Source organism: Sinohyriopsis cumingii, chromosome 12 (genome assembly GCF_028554795.1).
Source record: "Sinohyriopsis cumingii isolate HCF-2022 chromosome 12, ASM2855479v2, whole genome shotgun sequence".
NCBI classification, from domain to species: Eukaryota; Metazoa; Mollusca; class Bivalvia; order Unionida; family Unionidae; genus Sinohyriopsis; species Sinohyriopsis cumingii.
In genome coordinates, this window is record NC_142972.1 from 18,582,402 (window position 1) to 18,596,467 (window position 14,066).

The following is a 14,066-nucleotide window of genomic DNA, read 5'->3' on the forward strand; positions in this document are numbered from 1 at the left end:
CCTTGATGTGTCCATGGGAAAGGCACTTTTCTCCCATTCTAGCACATGATATAGCCAATAATGCATTTAAAATGCCATTAAAATCAAACACATATTATTCAATAAATATGATCACAGGCACATAAAGAAATTAATCTAGTTCGTAAACTCCATTCAAATATTTTCTAAAATTCTACTATGAATAACGTTACCTGCTACAGTCATTTGCAGTTAACGAGACTAAACAAAGATACCTTTCTGTAGCAAAATAAGTTTTCGACTCTCTGCTTTCAACCTTTTCACAAGGTCTTCATCAAAGGAATTACTTCTGGACTGGCATCACAGTCTCATTCCACTGACAAAGACCTCATGAAAAGGTCGAAAGATCAGGATTCAAAAACTTATTCTGCTTAAGAAAGGTATCTATGTTTAGTCTGTTTCCAAAGTATTTCCGATTGGAACTGATAATATGTGTAAATGCACAAATTTAAATTATGTAACTCAGCACATATTATTTCTGTGTCTACTTTGGAATTCTGTCAGTTTATTTGTATGCAATAAAGCAAGACTGAGATAAATAAAAGTATTTCTTTCATGAAATTTGACACACAAGAAGAAGCAAGCTGGAAAATGGGAGATAACTTTAATATCTGTAGAAACTGTTACATCAGCTTTTCAGATAATGATCTATTCCATTGTAACAATACAAAAATCCATGTTTTGGTAATATAAAAAAACTCTCCTCAAAGTTAAGGCATTCAAAATCATTGTTTAGTGAGCTAAAGATACCATTCTTCCTGAAATCTACAAAAGGGAGTCCTCAACCTTCTTGAATGCATTTGTTCAAACCAAACAAATTCACTTTTCTTCAAAAGGTTATCAATTTCAAGCTGATTTGTGATTCATTAAATGACCCCATGGCCTTAAGTGTTGTCAGTTTCAAGTGACTATATACACCTTCAAGCCAATTGGGGACTTTTCTTAAGTAGGAAGAACAAAGGTCAATGACAAATCAAATAGAAAACTGAAGATTTGGTAAAATAAATTTGGTTTGCAGATTATAGCCAAAATTTGCATCAAATTAAATTTGGTAGAAGTTGATTTTCATTCAAATTCAATCCCTCAATTCTGAGCATAAAGTGGTTAACTCAAAAGCAAACCTCATACAAAATGTTCTCTCATATGATCGATCTGATGTTGAATATCTAAGCAATTTAATATGAATCAACCAATTACACTTCAGTGAAATCTGTGCAACTCCTACTACCAGAAAAAAGAATAAAATCTTGAGTAAAGTAATAATATGACCAAGTAGACTATATTACTTCTTCATGCTTTGAGTCACCTATAAAGACCAGTACAAGTTAATGGCATCATATTTAACACTAACGGTGTAAAATTAAAGTAATGAAAGTAATATCTACAATCTGCACATCTGGCCAAACTAGGTCTAATTCTATTTGTTAGGAGTAATCAGTAAAACAAACAACATTATGTGATAGCAGATCAGGGTCTAAGTTGTTTGCATTTGGACTCGACTTATCAATAAGCGTATGTCTCAAATGACCCCATGATATTTTCATAAATACCCTTTTTACGTATTAACAGATGGTCCTACCAAGGTATATTTCCTACAAAATGTATGGATGGCAACTACTTCTCCCCAACCCTTATTCTGCTTACAGGTGTCAGACTGAATTCATAAGTTTATGAAAACAAAGCTCAAATCTGCAATTTGGTATTTATTCAAAACTACACTAGGGTGAATAGGCAACTAACCAAAAAGCTGCATAATTTTAATAAATGGATTAGAGGAAATTAATTAAGGTATAACAAGATAAATGGCCCCAAATTTATAAGTAAAGAAATGTTGAACCTGATCCTGAGCAGAAAAAGATGGATTGACTGATATATCATTCCATCCCCCACCCCACCCTAAAACTACCACATTAGAACACAAAAAGAAACCTACCTTTTGACTCTCTATGCAGAAAATTATCTCCTGAAACTGAAGCCCTTTTAAAATACCATTTTTGAAAAGATGTGCTACATTTAAATGATCCTTATCAATTTCTCAAATGTCCACCTGCTACTAAACAGGAAACACAGGTTAATCCCTCCAAGTCTTCAATCATTAAAATAGATTGTTGTAGTAAGTCAAAAAAATATCCACCTTTAGGATGGATCATGTTTGAATACTGAATACACAAACTGCCACTAATATGACAAATGAGACGCAAAATTATGTTGACTGTATCAAGGAAATAAACGTTTATCTACCATGCAGGAACTTTGTTTCTGAAGAAATCCACAAAAGTCCTTTATCCATCTACATCAGCTACACTAAATTAACTTAAGTTTTCACTACTCATTGTTCAGTAATGATGACTATAGATAATGATGACTATAGATAACTATTCGCATACCACTTATGTATAGTCCCCAAACAATAACATATTCTGTCTATGGCAAATGCAGCAACGAAATATCGCCATACGCTGAAAATGTCACTCAATAACTTCATTTGAGTTCTTCTTATATTTATTTTGTTTAAATATATTTTAACATCACACTGGTATCTTAGTTCTGTTAAATATTTTTTTCAATAAATGTATCAAATTTCTCTTGAAAACGGATGACTTGGATCACGTAACAGATGCATGTCAAGAAATGGGTCCGAACATGAGGTGGTAAATAACAGCCTAAAATTTCACTAGTGATAAAATCTGACATAAATGCAATGCAAATTGACAAACCCACATTGTATTTAGTATTGTCCAATATTATGAAAGAATTAGGTTCAGACAAAGAATCTCAAGGTAAATGCATTGTACCTGGACTGTAAGGACATCATAAGTACTTTCGGTGTTTTGACACCTTTCCCCCAGGAGTTATCCAATTGATTTGAATAGGCAAAATTCTGTATAATTATCATGTACTGGATAATAATTGAACCTAAATGCTTTATTGTTCTGGTGATCAAATAAATCTTTATTTAATGTAGGTATTATCCATTTGTAAATCAAAATGCTTTACTTCTACTTGTAGTGATTCTATCTATGTTATACATCTATGTTATACAACGTTACAAGTTGAGGAATGGGAGAGAGAAGCTAATAAAAAGGAGACAAAGGAAACAAAGGAATACTTATGTAATAGACTAATATGTACATACCGGTAAACACAGGAGCTGGTCTAAGCTGTACTTTGATTTTCCTTGTCTTAATTCACAGAACTCTACAAAGCCATCTTCCGTTTCAAACTTTTCTTTCAGTAGACTGAAATACAAAATACTTGCATTTGAAACATGAGAAAAAAAGTAATGATTCTCCTCAGTGCCAAGGGCAGTACCTTTCTCTACCACCATAAAATATAGGGCTGGAATTAAAACTTGTAAGAAGATAAATGTCAGCCAGCCATGACCACCTCAAGTCCATTTGGATCAAAAAAGTTTTGTGAAAATAATCTAATGTCTAATAGTTAATGCTGGCTTTGAAATATTTAACCAAAAATGCATCCGTAAGATATGCATTCCCCGACCCTATAACATGACGAAACTGAATTGCTAAGGTCTATTTGAAATAGGGGCCACAAGTCCATACAGTGTTTCCAAAATACAGTAAGAAGAGACTCCTTTTGTGCTGAACTTGACCTTTGATTTAGCCAGAAGGTAAACTTTACACTAAATATAATCTAAAACACTTTAAGATTTACCTTAACCGAGGGTATGAAAAGATGGATGTACACATGTAGTGACATGAAACATGGATTAAAAAAATGACCATTTTAATCAGCTTCCATCAAATTCAATGCAAGGTTTCTTAATATAGTCTCATACGATATATAATGAATTCTTGGTTGAGACCAACTGCAAATCTGCACAGACCCAAAATCTGCCATTGCATTTTGCACCATCAGACCTGGGCCTTTTCCAGTTGTTAGGAAAAACCAGATCAATAAAGAACATAGACCCTGATCTGTTGGTGTATTATGCAATGGCAGATCAGGGTCTATGTTGTTTGCAGTTGGACTCAACTTATAAGCGAGTACAGATGGCACCAAATTTCTATCCAGCAAGTCCTTTAAAAGTCCTTTTACAGTCACAAAGTGGAAACTAAACTTAATGGCAAAAAGTTCAAAGTCAATAGGGGCCATTATCCAAGGACTTTGCCAGAAACTAGTGAAACTTGAACTTGACTATTCTAAGTAAAAAGTCCCAAGCAAATTTGACTGAAATGTATTGAGTCATTTAAAATATCTTTTAAAACAAAATTCAAAGACTTTGAGCTGAGTCATATAGAGATCAGAAATCAATAAACGTTTGCCGGAAAATCCAGCTTCTTCTTACATTAAAACTTCTGCGTGGGTTTGAGTCTAGGATTCGGCCAATGTGGGTATGTGAGAAAGCTTGCCAGTAGCTTCTCGTGGGTCGGTGGTTCTTCCCAGGGTTTTCCCGGGTTCTTCCTCCATCATTAATACTTTCCACCATGCATAGCCTATCGTGTGATGAAAAATGGTGTTAAACCCCACAACAACAACATTAAAACTTAATATCACATTTTATTTCAATTGATAAAATTTTCAATGTTGATATATGGGATTTTTTTTTAAATTGGATGTGATGTGACTGAACTAGACAGGACAGACATTTGTATTAGGTGGGTCCTTAGAAAAATAAAAATGAAAAAAAAAAACAGTAAAAATAATTTATTATTGTTTATATGTATGTTTTTCTTCCCATAATGTTGTTTTAAATTGCTGTACAAAAACATACCAATAATTAAGAATATCTGTCTTCCTTCCTTTTTTCAAAACAAAATCACGCTTGTCTTGATGCTTTGAAAATGTTACGACAACTTAATTAAGGGAGATATGGCAGACAAGGTTGGTTAATTAATAATGACATGTTTCGAACCATCAGATCTGGGTCTATGCAGTTTGTTAGGAGCAATCAGTAGAACATACAACTTAGACCTTGATCTGCAGGCATATTATGCTATGGTAGATCAGGATCTTTGTTGTATGCAGTTTGATTCCACTTTCAAGATGTGTCCAATTGCAAACTGCACAGGCGGCCCAGATCGGCTGGTGCATCGCAGACCTGGGTCTGTGCAGTTTTTTACGAGTAATCAGTAGAATGTGCAACATATACCCTGATTTGCAGTTTGACTCCACTTATAACCAAATATGTGCAGTACATCTAAGCTGTTCCCACTGTGCATACTGCATTTGACTTGACTTAGATTGTTTCATGTACCATAAGTCATTTACCTGTTTCTTTTTGACAAGCCGTCAGTGTTTAATACATGTCTTTCCTGAATAAATTTGACATCACAAGTACAACAACTGTCACTAAGTTGTATCTTAATTCAAACAGATGAACTAACTGGACGTGTACAGCGGATGCTTTTGTAGAACCTACGATCACTAAGAAATGTTTCAGACATGAAACGGTGTTTCTTTAAAATAAAAACATGATACCAATCTACGTTACATCAGGAAATGTCTTTGTCAAAGAAAAATAATTTAGTTTGAAAAAGTTTTTGTTAGCATTATCAGTAAATCAACCAGTTGTGTCACATGTGGTACAAACAACTCTTGTTAAATTCTGATTTTTCTAACAGATGTCATAAGTGATGTGAAAATCATGCAAACTTTATGAAAGGAAATAACAGTAAACTCACACTAAGCAGTCCTCTTAAAGAAACAGATGAGGAAATATGTAATTCTATTGTAAACAGTCCCCTTAAACAAAGAAAGCATAGTTTCTGTGGTTCCCCCACTTTTGAAACAAAAGTTTATGGGTTTTTACCCTGAATGAAACAGAATTTTTCCAGGTTCACTTATGACTGTGACTGAATGGAATCTACAACATTCTGGCTTCAAAAGCATTCCTAAAAACATCTGTATCTATTTTAAGACTCCATAACATTTGAATCAGATATCAGATTTGCATGAAAGTCATACAAATATGCAGAAAAAATATTTGAAAGTATATAGAATAAAAAATATTTAAATAAACTGAGTACAATGTGTAAATATACAAAATAATAATGTTTAAATATACAAAATAATAATGTTTAAATATATAAAATAATTCTTTTGAAATATACAGAATACAAATGTTTAAATACACAGAATAAAAATATTCCTCTCTTCTGCTTAAATGCATACAATGATACGAAAAAATGAAAAAAGATTTTATTTTAGAAAAGGTTGTTTAAAATTTTGACAAAAGCAGTGTAAAATTATTTACCACTGATAAAAAAGGACTAAATTTAAAAAAAATTACTTATGTCTGGTTGGTGCAGTAACATCAACTTTCAATGTAATTAGACAATGGACTGTATATCTGATGCAATCTATGCCAAGTATGTCCAGAGCGGTGGATTGTGCATTAAAAATTGTCCCAGCAGTCAGTAGATTTCTATGCATAAAGCAAGATCTGATGGAAACATTCACAACAAAGGTGAGTTGGGGTAGGGGTGGGGGTGAATTTTGGTAATGGTTAATACTGATGGTAATATTTAACACTGTGTTCCCAGTGAACTACCCAATGATAAGCAAAGATTTATCCCATTTCTACCAACTCTCCCTATTTTCTCCCCAATTTTTTTAAAAACAACTACAGGCATCACAGTAAACTTATCCAAGCCATTTACACAAATAAACATTGCAACCTCAAAGACTGTAAAACAATTGTCCTTAACATTCAAGCACAAATTAACATGTCTCTCTTTAGAGCAAAAGCTTATGTGAAATTAACTTTGTAAAATACTTACTTTTTGACTGAGGGATAATCATGAAAGTAGTCTTCATAATGGTTCCAAAACGTGCTTGAAAACTGATTACCTGCAACACAAAGATATACAATGACTCTCTGAAATAGCATCATCCAGAAAGGTTGGATTCTAAATGGATTGGAAGGTATATACACACTAAAAGCTATAAAAGACTCTCAAGGTACCCTAAAAGTTGACCTTTATGGTCAAGTATCTTGTATAGAAAGGTTAAAATTATCATAAATATTAAAGGGAGCCAGACCATTGTCCTTTCTGAGCAGGTACCCTCATGTGTCTATTAAGTGACATTTTATTATACCACAGTTCCCAGGGCTCAAGAACTCCTCTGGTCCACTCATCCAATAGAGTGGTGGGAGCATTAGGACATGCAGCTTTCAGGGTTACCACAAGAAAATGACAAAAAACACAAGACATCTTCCTGACAAGTGACCAAAGAGTCTTAAAATTAGTTGCACACAGGAGCCTGATATATCTCTCCTTCCCACCTGTTGTAACCAGCCAAATGTTATTTATAAAGTCAATTTCAGATGTTCTAAATTATTTCAAGACTCAAAATTTTCAACCCATTCACATAGAGCATGGAGGGGACAAAAAACTAGACCAATTAGCAATGGATGCATCTTAAAGAACTCTACTCATTACAATTTGCTCCTTAAAAGTCTTAAACCCAGGAACATGTGTCGGGAAACTAAAACTAGGAGAAGATCCAATCAGGGGACATAACTCTGTGGAATGCTGGAAATCCTATTCAGTCATGATCTGATCAACATAAAGCGGCATGACACATTGGACTGAATTCATATACCATTTACACCCACTTGGTATGACACATTGGACTGAATTCATATACCATATACTCCGACTTTTTAGGCCAGTCCAACTGCAAATAATATAGACCTTTGTCTGTCATTACATAATGGAATGGCAGATGAAGATACGATAATTGTCTGTCCATCTGATTACTTCTAACAAACTACATAGACCCAGATCTGCTGGTACATTATGTGATTGCAGATCTGGGTCTCTGCAGTTTGCAGTTTGACTCATCCTATAAGTACATATATACAGTAGTCTTTAATATAGTTATTCTACAGAAACCAAATTAAGAGAAGCATCTTTTCTAAATTTAATTTGTTCAACGTCTTGTCATTATAAGCTGTGTCAAACTTGCTTAAAGTCCATCAATCAATGGTAAAGGAAAGCTGTGGAAACCAAAGTCACCTTGGGGAGGATGGGCTTTGAAGACATCTACTGTCCCGAGTGGCCGAGTGGTCTAAAGCGCTATCTGTTACGGATAACTGCCATCTCACCTCTGTCTGCGTGGGTTCAAGTCTAGGATTCAGCCAATGTGGGTATGTGAGAAAGCTTGCCAGTAGCTTCTCGTGGGTTGGTGGTTCTTCCTGGGGTTTTCCCAGGTTCTTCCTCCACCATTATTACTGGCCGCCATGCATAGCCTATCATGTGCTCAAAAATGGCATTAAACCCCACAACAACAACAACATCTACTGTCCATGAATGTGGAAAGCTGGAAACTGAACTCATTCAAGGTGTAATCAATATAAAACTCAACATCAAAATTAACTGAAAACCTACAACCTCAGTACAGTTTTTCTGAGGAAACCAACAAGCAATCTGGGGACAATCTCCTGTCAATACTGTGGAATGTTGCAAATCAAATTCTTCTGAGGTTTCATGAATATAAAATTGCAAACCAAATTTGGTTTAAATCCAACAATATTCAATGAAGTTTTCTTGAAGAAACAGAGAATTTGTAAATTATTATAAACACAGTTGTTTCCTTGTAAATGTATATTCCCTTGCCAACAGTGGTACTCTACAGCAGCTGACAATTTGCAGACTGATACAGAAGAATATACCAGTCACTCAAAATAAACCCTAAAATTAGGCAGAGAAGCCTTCTTTTCGCATGGATGAGTTTTCCCCCTAAGAGATGCATCCACACATACCAATTTTCATAAGTGTAGGTAAAAGAGGGTCTAAGATATTGGGGGACTAACATGCAGCTAAAACCAGTAGTCGCTAAAGCATGAATATATAGTCACATTGACATAGTATTGGTATGGTGGAGTTAGACTCTTTAACATCCATCAACACAACAATTTTCATGAATATATAGTCACATTGACATAGTATTGGTATGGTGGAGTTAGACTCTTTATCAACACACCAATTTTCATGAATGTAGATCAATAGGGTCCAAGATATTATAGGTGTAAGAAACAAACTGCTGAGTATTTAAAAGTCAATAAGGTATGAAAATTAGGTCACAGTGGCCTAGTTTTGCATGTTGTGTGTATGTGATTTGGATTTTTAACATAGCTTTAACAATTTTTCAGTCATATTGCTATGATGTCTGCAGTGTGGCAGTTTATAGTGATGTCTAGTACTTGGGCATCATGCTGCAGACATGTAGCATGATGCCCCCCCCAGTCACATTATTCTGACACCAGTCCAACCAGTCCAAGCACTAACCTCTAAATGCTGAGTGCATAGTGAGGCAGCTGTTAGTACCATTTTTATAAGTCTTTGGCATGACTCGGCCGAGATTTGAACCCACAACCTCCCGCATCAGAGGCGGACACTCTAACCACTAGGTCACCTGAGCAGTCATTTTTGCATGGTTAAGTTACCATTACTTTCTTTTAGATGCAAACACAAATTTTCATCAGTGTTTGCAAGAGTAACTGACAGACAGCTGAAGATGCAAAAAGCACTCGTGTATGAAACTTGGGTCACAGTGACCTAGGTTTGGTTTGCTTGAGTTACTTTTCCCAAGTTGTATCATCAAATTGATTTGTCATGAGTGCTGATGAAATATGGCCCAAGATATTGACAGTGTAATGAAATCTGGCATGAAATCTGGGACCTATTTTTTCTATGGTTGAAATAATTTCATTACGATGTATCCACATGGCAATATTTATGTGTGTAGGTGAAATAAGGTCCAAGATATTGAGCGTATAACAAATGAACCAATGAACATGCACAAGTCACTCAAGTAGGCACAGTTGAGAAGATGAAATAGAGTCCAAGATATTGAGAGTGGAATGAATGAACAGCTCAAAATACAAAGCCTCTCAAGTTTGAAAATTATGTCCCAGTTACCTAGTTTTTAGTATGGTTGAGTTCCATTCATCAAGATGTATCCAAAAGCCAATTTTCGTGAGTGTAGATGAAATAGTGTCCAATATAATGAGGGTGTAATGAAGGAACAATTGAAAATCCAATGAAAAAATTAGGCCACAGTGATGTAATTTCAGTACTGATTATTTATTCTTTCACAGATGTATCCTCAAACCAGTCTTCACAAGTGGTGGTCAGTTAGAATCAAGGATAATACATATTGAAAGGGTAACTAAGAAATGGACATGCAAAATCCCAACTTCACTAGCATAAGTTTAATGTTTGAAAACTCAACATGCAAATTTCATGTCAAATGAGTTCTCATCTTAAATCCTATAAGAAAACACAGAGATAAATTTGATATAATGTATCTTTTGGGCATTAAAATTACCTTTTGCACTCAGCAGGCAGATGTTGTAAAGAGGGTTAATTCTTCTATTTTTCTTTTCACTACTAGAAGGACAAATTATAGCAATTTGGGAACAAATCTATACTGATCTTTATAACCAAAGTAGTCAATTCTGTATCATAATCACATGGTCAATTTCATACAATCGCCTGGAAAACAAAATGGCCAATTTCAAGTTGTTTACATTTTTTGTAGACTATACTGTGACTAGATACCATGTCCTATGAGTGTGAATCAGGTTTCTTTCTTTCCATGTATATATATTTTTATTTTATTTTACGTACTCTCAAAAATATAACATTTTTGTTAATACTTTCTAAATAGGGGCCATATTGTGCCCAAACATGGCTCACTGTTCACCAAAAAATGTCTAAAATTGGTACTGTATATGCTCACTTATATGTCATGACAACCTGCAAACAACACAGACCCAGATCTGCAGTCATATAAAGTGCTGGTAGACTTGTGTCTATGCAGTTTGTAAGGAGTAATCAGTAAACAAAAAACAGTACAGTAAACTTTTGCATCACATATTGCCAATATGCCACCCTTTTGTTGGTAACTGAAGACAATCTAGTGTAGAAAACTTTTGACTTGTCAAATCATGGTCAATAGAATGGACAGACCAGGTTATCGTTTTTTTCAGCTGTGCTCCCCAGGCTAGAGCAATTGCATGTAATTACCTGAAATTTGATACCTGTCAAATAACACATGTAAGTTCATGTCCCTGTGGATAAAGTATTTTACTTGAAATGTTACCTTGAATTACATAGTTGTATAATCTTCCTTGATACCAACATTTCACCTGAGGAATCCAGCTATTATTGGAAGTCTATACCATTACATACACTTTGCCAATATTTGTTTCTAACAACTTAAATGTTGTGTAATGAAACCAATTATACTGACTTATATCTTTAATCATTTCACTAATTTAAAATTACACCAGGAATAACACAATAAGTTTTGGTAAGCTCCTTTAAAACCAATCTTGTTCCAGCATGTGGGAATTATTATAAATGCTTTTATTCACATGCTCTCTAAATTTTTCAACTATTTTTCAATATTATCATGGCCATTACAAATTAATACATAAATAGATGTTTCAGCAAGCTAATGGAAAAAGTTGCATCAAAGAAAAAATGTCTTGTGTATACCTGGTAGTTATCACAACTGCACAGTTTTAGTGAAAATGGAAGCCTTTTTCAAAAATTGTTGACTTCATTCCTGGGTCACAGGGGCAAGGGTTTGAGATGAATAATCTCATTACATTGCAATGAATGACTAATATTTCTCAAACCTAATCATTACATTTCAGTGGATGAGTACATATTTTCAAACAAAGGCTTGGCTTGTTGGTTGTTAACTTATCAGGAAATGCTTCATTACTATCAAATGACCCCGTCCCCAGCTGTGATATGAATGGCACCTGGGGATGACTTGCCAGGGTAGAGGTCATCACAAATATGCTCTAATACAAATTTCAAACCACTGATCAAGACTTCCTTTAATTTATATTGTCAACTCTTAATTGTCACTTTGTGATTAACAAGTGAATTTCATATGTAAATAAAGAGTAATTTTGGTTGAATTGAAAAATGTACAAATTAAACTTTAGCTCTGATGATGTGCCATCCCAAACTCCAATTCTTTACTTTTATCTAATGGTCTGGCAAATTGTTCAGCATCACTAATAATGTGTTTTCATTTTCGATATAACAAACCTCACTGTGCTAAGCAATTAAATCAAATAACGTTTCATTTTGTCACAACAGTATCCTGTATTAGCAATTTTTTTCTTCTGAACTATGTTGTGCAGAACATAAAAAAAAAATGCAAAAAAGAAAACCACAAATAAAACAAAAATCTCACCTATTTTTGTACTCCCTGGATCCCAAGATTTCAAAGCGTCTTCAAGCTATAGAAAATAAGACAAAAATGATTGAAAAATATCTGCTAAAGAATATTCTGTAGCTGCTAATTTACAAACAATGATTTGTGATTTGTGTGATTTAGATTTTTAATGTAGCTTTAACACTTTTCCAGTCATATCACAACAATGTCTGCAGTGTGGCAGTTTAAAGTGATGTCTAGCACTGGGGCATCATGCCGCAGACATGTAGCATGATGTCCCACACAGTCACATTATCCTGACACTAGGCTGACCAGGCCTAACACTAACCTCTTAATGCTGAACGCCAAGCGAGGTAGCTATTAGTACCATTTTTGTAAATCTTTTGTATGACTCAGCCGGGGTTTGAACCCACAACCTCCCGCATCTGGGGCGGATGCTATAACCACTAGGCCACAGGAGCAGTCTACAAACAATGAAAGGTCCAAGTAAGTCTGTTGTCACTTACCTGAGAAACATTTGTCTAAAAGGTAAGCGTACTAATAAGGCAACTGCCTTGGTTTGTTTTATTTATTTATTTTTTTTTTTTTTGTTATTTTTTTCATGGCATAGCAACAAATAGGTTATTTAAGTCTGAGATGATTGGGGTAAAGTGATTTCCCATGATACACCATGGTAAACAGCTTGGACTGGTTTGATGGTAGGATATGAACCAGTCTGATACTAACAACTGATCCTCTATGGCTCCTGCTGACATTTGGTGTCCTTCAGTTAAATGACATCCATGGTACGTTAATTTCAAAATTAAAAACCATAATACTTTGTTGGTTGTCTTTATTGTCCTATGTACAGTACAATCCCTAGTACATTCTTAATATATCTGCATTCCATCCACAAAAAAAGAAGGCAAAGTCCCAGGACCAGAGACCAGTCACCTGACTGACATCTTTCTAAATGTTAAATGCAACAAAAAAAAAATTAGCCATATTGAATGGCAAGTCAGCATCATTTGTGTAAACTTTAAAGTTACACCAGGATGCTTTCTATGAAAATCTGACCTATTTTTGTTGACCACTTCCATTTAAAGATTTTTCTATTTTTAGCAACAGTTGTCATGCTGAATAGTGGATATGTGCTAAACTGAAAGGACTTTCTGCGTGATGCATTCTGTGAGATCTGGTTTTTTTGGGTGTTTTTTTGAGGACTCAATTTAATTTTTTGGGGTAGTAATACAGCCAAATTTGATGGCAGATTAGCTGCATCTGTACTGAGCATCAGGTATTACTTGCCCCTCTCTCACTATTATAAAGATCTTGCTCACAAATAATCTGCAATATCGTAAGGCATACTTGAAAAGATGCTCTCTACAAAGTCTGGTTGAAATTCATCCATTTTTTTTAATCTTCAGAAGATGAAATCAACAAATGGATGATGCATGACAATCACAAAGCCTTAGGCAAGGTGAGCTAAAAATAACTGATGAGTACAAATCTCTTAATAACTCATGTATGAAGCAGTTAACATGGCAACCATGCACACAAGGCATAAAATAAATCACTCCCTCCTACCCCACACCCCCAAAAATTTAGGACAAATTCAGATGCATTCCTTTTGCTTAGTATACTGGAATAAAAGAAAATTTCAAACATAGCTGATGCTGAGTATTAAACCCAGGACCTTTTCGAATGAAGACAAGCACACATACCATCAGGCTACAGAATAACTTGAGCTGTTAAAGTAGCTAGACATTAGTAAATATAACCCAACTCAAGAGTCAGTAATGTTTCAGAATGTGAAAATATCTGATAATAGTTGTTTTGTATCTTTTTATCCAATAGCACATCTGTAAGATATCCTTGAAAACAAAAACATGGCAATA

General features: G+C 34.6%; 1 protein-coding gene across 1 annotated transcript in view; it reads right to left on the reverse strand.

Annotated features, from left to right (window-relative positions):
- The window catches only part of LOC149786048 (uncharacterized), a 370,709-nt gene that overhangs the window by 122,354 nt on the left and 234,289 nt on the right, over positions 1-14,066 (reverse strand). Inside the window, exons 6-8 of the mRNA XM_089978110.1 lie at positions 12,208-12,253; positions 6,762-6,831; positions 3,155-3,257 (exon numbers count right to left, since the gene is read on the reverse strand). Coding sequence (XP_089834236.1) covers positions 3,155-3,257; positions 6,762-6,831; positions 12,208-12,253 — 219 coding nt within the window. The remainder of the gene's footprint in view (positions 1-3,154; positions 3,258-6,761; positions 6,832-12,207; positions 12,254-14,066) is intronic.